Source organism: Engraulis encrasicolus, chromosome 2 (genome assembly GCF_034702125.1).
Source record: "Engraulis encrasicolus isolate BLACKSEA-1 chromosome 2, IST_EnEncr_1.0, whole genome shotgun sequence".
NCBI lineage: Eukaryota > Metazoa > Chordata > Actinopteri > Clupeiformes > Engraulidae > Engraulis > Engraulis encrasicolus.
Genome location: NC_085858.1, coordinates 49346787 through 49355019, shown reverse-complemented (window position 1 = coordinate 49355019; position 8233 = coordinate 49346787). Strand labels below are relative to the sequence as shown.

The 8233-nt window shown below is 42.9% G+C and overlaps 1 protein-coding gene across 1 annotated transcript; it reads left to right on the top strand.

The window, feature by feature from the left end:
* The first annotated feature begins 777 nt into the window (after window positions 1–777).
* LOC134440237 (MAPK regulated corepressor interacting protein 2-like) lies at window positions 778–7978 on the top strand. Its single transcript, XM_063190229.1, has 5 exons — window positions 778–1367; window positions 1663–1732; window positions 3087–3220; window positions 3744–3863; window positions 7433–7978. Exons 1-5 carry the CDS (start codon window positions 1313–1315, stop codon window positions 7501–7503), a joined length of 450 nt encoding a protein of 149 aa, XP_063046299.1. The 5' UTR covers window positions 778–1312; the 3' UTR covers window positions 7504–7978.
* The last annotated feature ends 255 nt before the right edge of the window (window positions 7979–8233 follow it).

The following is an 8233-nucleotide window of genomic DNA, read 5'->3' as shown; positions in this document are numbered from 1 at the left end:
CATTGGCAGGCATTTAGAAAAGGTTTAGACTGAGATGTTTTAGGAGTTGGCTTGAACTTTGTCTTGGTGTTTGTACTAATTAATTGTACTTTCTAAAAGTATTTGCTTGCTACATGATCATGAGACTTGGGAATAAGATCTTACTATCTTTGGGTATTCTAGGCCAGTGTTTCTCAACCTTTTTTTAGGCGAGGCACCCTTTCAGGTCATGACAAATTTCAAGGCACCCCAAATCAACAAGCCGTAACATAGCATCGCATCCGATACCACACAAGCTTAGAAAAGTAGCACATTTGGAGATGCCACACGACCTACGTTTGAAGTTGCAGCTGACTGGGGCGACCTATATTTACTTTATTGTGCATAAATGGTAGATGAAAGATTCCACTGACTGGCATTAAATTATCAATCTAGATGAATATGTATTATATTACATAATTTATTTATCAGCAACGATTTCGCGGCACCCCTGAGGGGGGTCCGCGGCACCCCAGGGTGCCCCGGCACCCCTGTTGAGAAACACTGCTCTAGGCTACACTTTTGAGTAGGGCCCCTATGGCTACCATCATTTAATTTTAGGGGAAGCTTGCTTTAGTCATGTTGTAGTCATGAAGTATTCTCTGATGGAATTCATGTACATTAGTTCAATGGTGTCATCATTACAGCACAGTATGCCTAATAGATGGGCGAGGCGCAAGTTTGAAATACTATGGCATCATCCATCCACTGTCAATGCGCTTCCCCTTTAAAACGTTAAAGGAGGCGTGTAGCGACGTCACGGGAGCTGACCAGTTCTGGACGGCGTGAGAGAAGCGTTTGATAACCTACTGAATAGCGTACCTGTTTCATCAGAACTCGGCATAACACCCCGAAGAAGTCCCAAGGGTCCAAGTTAATCACCTACCTCTACTGGTTCTGCAGGAACAAGCCAGTGGGTATGCGTTTTTGAAAATCCGAATTATGGTAATAGTATACGGAGACATCCATGTTTTAACCTAGATTGACCTAGAACTACACCGGCATCGCAAAGACGCACCATTCGTGTTTGTGATAGCGAGTTGACCAGTTGCAAGTGTCGTCGGAATTCGCCGAAGCGACCTCCCGTCAAAATATTCCAGTTAATATTTTTCACCGTGGCTGCCACTACAGAACGCCAGTGCCAAGGGCTGTCACGTGGATATAAAATTATTTCAAGAAATATTTGTGTGCCTTTACCTGGTTGTCTTTTCTGCACAACCTACTTGGACACTGTACAAGCATCTGGACACTTATCTAAGTGCCACACTGAATTCTGCACAGAGTTTTCCAGCACATGATGTACACAATTACAAGGGGTCCCAGCAAACTTGTTACGCAGAGGAGAACAGGTGAGTGATCCTTGACCTTACTAGTTCTATGCGGGATCCTTTCGTTGCATGTTATTGGCACATGGTGTCATTCATTCATACTCCATTCACCCATTATTTGCATAGATTTCCATGATTTATTCATCATCGCATTACGTAAAGTAGGCATTTTGGCAACATGTCAACATGCACAACACTCTCCTTGTATAAGTTTGACAGTTTTGTCCAAAAACTACCATTCCGACACAATTGCAATGCCATTGGAAGTAGGCTATATATATCTTTAATGTGCGTATATTGTTGTTTTATGTTCAAGGTCCAACACAACAGATTGACAACAAAATAAACGACTTTAAGCACAAACAAACATCTTGGACAGCGGCAAGGTGAGTTTGTTAACATGGTGGCTAGCCACGCTAACCCATGTACAGTGATGCGTGTTTGACGTATACGTGGCTCACCACTTGGTAAATCTATGCGAGACATTAAAGTACATATTGGACGTAGTGGATTTTCGTCCATGGTTTTCTACTGACATTAATGGGTTTTCATATTCTTACTGAGCAGTCACGTCACTGCTAGTCGGCTAACTTCAGCATTGTCAGAATGTCATTTGCGTGGCCTAAACGAGTCACGTCTGTAGGAAAAGTTGTCAAGCAATCAAAAATGCCAATGCTACAGAAGCTATTCGCTTGCAGCACATATGTTTAAGTTGTTTACGGTATCCTACAGAATGTAAGATGACACCGAGCCGAGGAAGGTGTGACCTTGTGCAAGACACAAGACAAGGTTACAGTGCGGAGTTGTTATGGTTAGCCAAAATCATTACTGATCAGGCTAGTCTAGAGTTGCCCGAACTCTGGACGTTTGTGAAACAAACCTAGATAGAAGCGTGTCGCCCGAAGAGCTCACCTAACAGAAACTTAAACCTGTTCTTAAGTGACTTATCACAACATGTTCTTACCTAGGTGTAAGTTAAGAGAAACATAACCTTCCTGCTTCAGTGTTACAGAGTCAGCTAGTCATACCATCTACAAATTGAACAGCTAGGCACTTCTCACTTTCACAGTTCAGATCAACTTAAAATGACTATGCTCAACAACGCCAGTGGGAAACATGCATCAGGGAGAAAGCGTATCTGACTATAATTATATCCACCGAAATAGCTTGCTAGTATCTTGTCGGCGACAGGATATTCTGGCTCAAGAATGAAAGCGTAAGGGTTAGCATACTACTTGCGAGATCACAGATTAAAGTCCGCAGTGTCATTGAAATCTGCTTAAAAGCGAACAACAACGTATAATTATCAGTCATCAACGATTAACGACCATAAACAATAAAACAACGACAACGGTTCATTGCCCCACGCAGCCCAAGCCACGGTCGTTCAAAACCCTTCGAAAATTTCGTCACTCCTTTGTAACCGCAAGTACGGCAAGCCTAATGGCTCAAGTCGTTTTTTTCTCGAATCACAAATTCATCCCTCCCTATGTGTTGTGCTGTTATTCGTGGTTAGATAGAATACACGTAGACCTACAACACACGTTTACTAATATGATACAAATCTGTTCTGCTATTACTTCTAGTTATATTTCAGAGGATCGTATGTGTCTACACTTTAATTAATTGTGATATGTTCTTACCCTGTTCTTGTTTAAATTGCTCCTTCTAAGTTGCTTTGAACAAAGGCGTCTGCTAAATACTAATGTAATGTAATGTAATATGTGTGTCTTTCAACAGCTCCCCAGCACCCAAGATTGTTTTTAATGGATTAAATAAGAAGAAACACCAGCTACCAGTTACACCACAGCCTGATGCCCAGGCTGAGGGATTCACCCCTTCTCACGAGGAGAATGTCAAGTTTGTGTATGAAGGTATGCCTATGGTCTCTGAAACTCGCTTGTCACATTTTGTCATTCATCATTTAATTCTGATGCTTTTAGTTACACGTTTTATCTTCATTTAGCCTGTGATGTCTTTAACTTTGGCTGACAGACTTTGAGCTATTGTTTCAGTCATTTTGTAATTGAAGTGGTGATTGGTCACTGCTTATCTGTTTAGAAGGTGCATGATTCAGCTGAGCTTTCTGTACAAAAAGGAGACATCCGCACAGTTCAGGCATTTTTTGTGGAAAGCTTTACTTGACTTGACCGAAAGCTGGCAAGTCAAGTAAAGCTTTGCACAAGAAAGACCTGAAGTGTGCGGATTGTCTCCTTTTGTACAAACATTTTGTAATACCTATTGACATGGTAGAAGATGAGGACAGGACCCAGCACATTGTTTTATTTAGTTGAAGTGAAGAAGGTGATGGTGGTTACAACGGATCATAATCCCACATTCTTTCTTGTGTGTGTGTGTGTGTGTGTTCTTCCCCGTGCCTTTTTGTGTGTTTTATAGCATGGCAGGAGGTTGAACAGCAGCTGGGAGAGCCAGCAGCTGTGGGGGACAGCGAAGAGGCAGAGGCAGGTCTGGGACCTGTGCAGTACACGGAGAACGCTCCCAACCCCCAACTGAAGAGTGAGTCCTCTTGTCTAGCAAGATTCCCATTTACTGTATATAGATCCTGTTAGGCCAGAGGTGGGGAACCTTTTTCATTGGAAGGGCCACTTCAAATTACTCTGAGGGCTGTAAAAGTCCCCCGAGGGCCATACTATGAACACAAACCAGGATTCCCCCCTGCACGTTAGGCCTTTATTAGGTCAGCCACCTTTAAAACAGACCCCACCTTGTGTAGGTCCCTTGAATATAGCTTAATTGTATTGCAAATGTAAAAAAATGTTATCCTAAAGGGTTCTAAATGAACACCCACCAATCGGTCAAATGTTGGTGAAAATTCTGTTTGGCAAGTAGAACAGAACATTTACCGGCCACTGACTGGTAGTGAGTGTATGTGTGGGCTAGTAGGATTAACATCTATAAGCCAAATTGGCTTGTGATGACAGAAGTTAATTTGTATCTCTCGTCATTATGAGCAACTGGATTTTCAGGATTTAAAAAAAAGATCAATGACGTCTAGTGGCTTAACAACTCAACCCATTTGGAGCGTGAGTGAGTCCTCTTTCTCTCCCACTATTCCTCTCTGCTTCTCTTCCACTCTTCCTCTCTTCCTTCCTCTCCTTCCCATGTTTCTCAGAGTTCTCATGCAATGCAATGGGTGTGAGATGGCATGCCCAATGCTCCACTTGGGTAATTAAATAACTGGATGAATGTCCATTAATCCAGATGATGTAGTGAGAGAGTGCATAGTGATTAGTAGGGGGCAAGACCTCACCAGAGGAACAAGATGATCAAGACAAGTTGTATGCCAACACAGAACGGAATGAAAGACGGTAGATGAGAGAAAGATACTTCAGGCTCTGATTTTTCTGTGATCCATGTGATGTCAGTTGAACGCCCCTTTAGGAGACCTTCTGTTAGGAGACCTTTGGAGTCTTCCGGTTGAGAACAAATGGAGTCCCCTAAGCGCTGTAGATGGTGGAAGTGCACATCTTGTGCAAGCCACCACCAAACATCACAAAAAGAGAGGAAGAAGAAGGGGACAACGGCACGCCCCATTAGGAGACCAAACTTGAGCACACTCCTTTGCATTGGGTGTTGAAATCCTCTCTCTCTAATCTACCCTCTTTGTTTGAACCTTATGCTGGAGCATGGCTAATGTAATCAGAGATCTGGCTCCATAGTAGTATGTCTGTTACTTGCCCTGTGAGATTGGGGCTATTGCATACTCATTAACATGGCAAATCATTTGCAAAGAAAAAGGTGTGTGTGTGTGTGTGTGTGTGTGTGTGTGTGTGTGTGTGTGTGTGTGTGTGTGTGTGTGTGTGTGTGTGTGTGTGTGTGTGTGTGTGTGTGTGTGTGTGTGTGTGTGTGTGTGTGTGTGTGTGTGTGAAAAGTGGAGCAGAGCCAGCATCTGTGGAAATGACTTGCAGGGCACTTGTGTCTTAGTTAGTTAGTAGTTCTATAAAGGAATTCGCTACATGGCCGAGCCAGAGGAATTTGGCCAGTGGGCAAACTTTTTCAGAACAGAAAAGGACAAAAAAAACCTGCCTGGAAAGCTCACCTAAGGTTGCCTGGCTTTTGACTGGCTCTTGCCTGACCTGTAGTTCCACGCAGCTTCGTGAGTGAGCTCCACTACAAGGTCTGGCAGCATGTAGCAGGATTCCATTTCTCCAGTCAATAATCGCAACATTTATTGCTTCAATATCAACAAATTCCTTCAAAAACGTTTGCTGTTGATCTCTGACGTGTCAATATAGTCCATAATATGTCCTGTGACTCCTCAATGCGAGCTGCCATTGATTTTGAAGCAATGAATGCTCTGCAGTATTTTTTGAGTCCAGGAAATGGAATCCTGCTACATGCTCCCAGACCTCCATGTGTATTGAGCGCCACCAGGGGGCTCCAGAGCTCAAACATACAGAGGTCTGGTAGGAACTAGGCTACACCTAAGGTCTCATGGTAACCCAATTATCACCAGGCCAGCAGGTTAAGTTTGTTGGTTCTGAATCCAGGATTAGAGGTTTGCCGAGTTCATCAAGCATCTCTTGGCATGGAGAAAATATTCTCTCCGTCTATCTCTCCGTCTCGGTATTCCTCTGTTCAAACAGTACTGATCATGTGTGTTCGTAATGTACATCTATCCTGTACGAGCAAGCAAGGCTTGTGCATTTATGCTACCCTCTGCTTTCCTCAGGTTATCAGGGCTGATAGTATTCAGGCTCCATGCCTGATTTCAGGCTTGACAGAATTTGCAAAAATAAAATAATTGATAATAATTAGCCATTAGGTTATTCTTATCTCAGAAAGTGTTACAGGTTCAGGGTTTTCTTCTACTATCAGGCTTGAATAATGGTCATACACAGTCTATTAAATGTTTGAATAATGTGTCAAAATAGGCCTACGTTACGTCACTATGCAGTATCTTGTCGTCGTCGTTAGAGCAGGGGAAAAAGTTCAGGCTCAGGATTTTTTTTCACTATCACCCCTGGGTTATGCTTGAGTTGCCATTGACTTGAAGTGATACTGTCCCATTTTTGGAAATAAGCTTCTTTTACTCCTCCCCTAAAGTTAAATAATAGGGTTTTACCGTTCTCCTGTACTTCCTGCCGTTCTCTGAGTACAACAGTGCAAGTTTTATCTCCAAGCTAGCAGTTCACATTGAGTCCTATGAGACCAGTTAGCCGCCAGCTGGTCTCATAGGACTCAATGTTAACTGCTAGCATGGAGGTAAAATTTGCACTGCCATACCAAGGGAACGGTTGAAAGTACAAGAGAACGGTAAAACCCTATTATTTAACTCAAGGGGAGGAGTAAAATGAGCTTATTTCCAAAAATGGGACAGTATCACGTTACAGGGATGTCTTCGGGAGGTGACACTGATAGGGCTGTCACGATAACACATTTTACTGGACGATAAATTGTCTGAGAAATTATTGCGATAAACGATAACGCAAACAATATAACATATTTCAAACAATATAATGACAATGGGATGCAAGTGCAATACAAATGCGAATACACCCTTTCTGAATTTGAAAGCGTGATAGATAGATAGATAGATAGATAGATAGATAGATAGATAGATAGATAGATAGATAGATAAGGCAGACAGACTGAAAATCAAAAGTACACCAACGTTTAAGCGTCATTTGCGCCGAGTGAAATGCGCCTATCGGTATTCAGACTTTTGGGTAGAGAAAGAGAGAGTGACGGGGAAAACAAAAGAAGTATGCGAATATACACGTAACTTATCATGGCCAAAAAGGTTACCATGCTTGTGAAAACGTATTCTACGATATATTGACTTGTTGAATATTGTGACAGCCCTAGGCCTAGACCAGTGTTTCCCAACCTTTTTTGTCTTGCGTACCCCCTAAGCCTTTTTGTAATACCACGAGTACCCCCTCACTCATGCTCTAGATCACAATGTGACTAGGCTCCAAACATTTTTTAAATTTTACAAGTACCCCCTGCAGTGTGCTCGCATACCCCTAGTGGTACACGTACCCCTGGTTGGGAAACACTGGCCTAGACGCTGATGAGTTCACAGAGTTGATAAGTGCAATGTCTCTGGTCCTGTGTTGCAGATTTCGTGCCCATTGATCTGGAAGAGTGGTGGGCTCAGCGTTTCCTAGCCAACATCGCCAACCTCTCGTGATTGGCTGAGAGGAAGGACGAGGATGAGGAAGAGGAAGAGGAGGCGGTCAGTCAGTCAGTCAGTGAGGAGGAGCCACGGTGACTCCCAGACTGTGGTGTGTGGGTTTGAGACGGAGTGCCCACGAAGAGGAAAGGAGGGGGAGACGAGCACGGCACAGAGGAATGTTGGAGTATAGGCTTTTTGTTTTAGGAAGAAGCTCTAGGCCACCAGTGGAACTATTGCGTATTTGCCACTACTACATGCTGAACTCTGTCCCCTTTTTAGCTTTCAAAACTCTAGTTTCTCAACACTAACCACTGTCCTTTGAGCCAGCCAGCCAGCCAGCAGGAAAAAAAGGGTTGATGAACGTTTTATTTTTTTGTTTTTTTGTTTTGTTTTGTTTTTTTAACTGTTTCGGGTCTCTTGTCAATCCCACACTGTGCTGAGATGAAATGTCTGTATTACTTTGAAATGCAGTAAATGTGTATTTTCAAAACTTGTGTTTGTATTTTGTTCTGTTTTCCAGTCTCCTAACCAGTCTTGTGATTGATCCTATGATTGTACAACAGTGTGCTTGTTCAGCATGGTGCAGTGGGGAGGAGAAAGTGACTAAAGCTGTCCTGAGGAGGGGGAATTGAATGAAAATGTTACACACCGTGCTGCACTTTCACCTCAATATGTGATTAGTAATATTGGTGTCTACCAGTAGCACAACCATATCAGACAATCCTCTTGATACACAGATAACAAG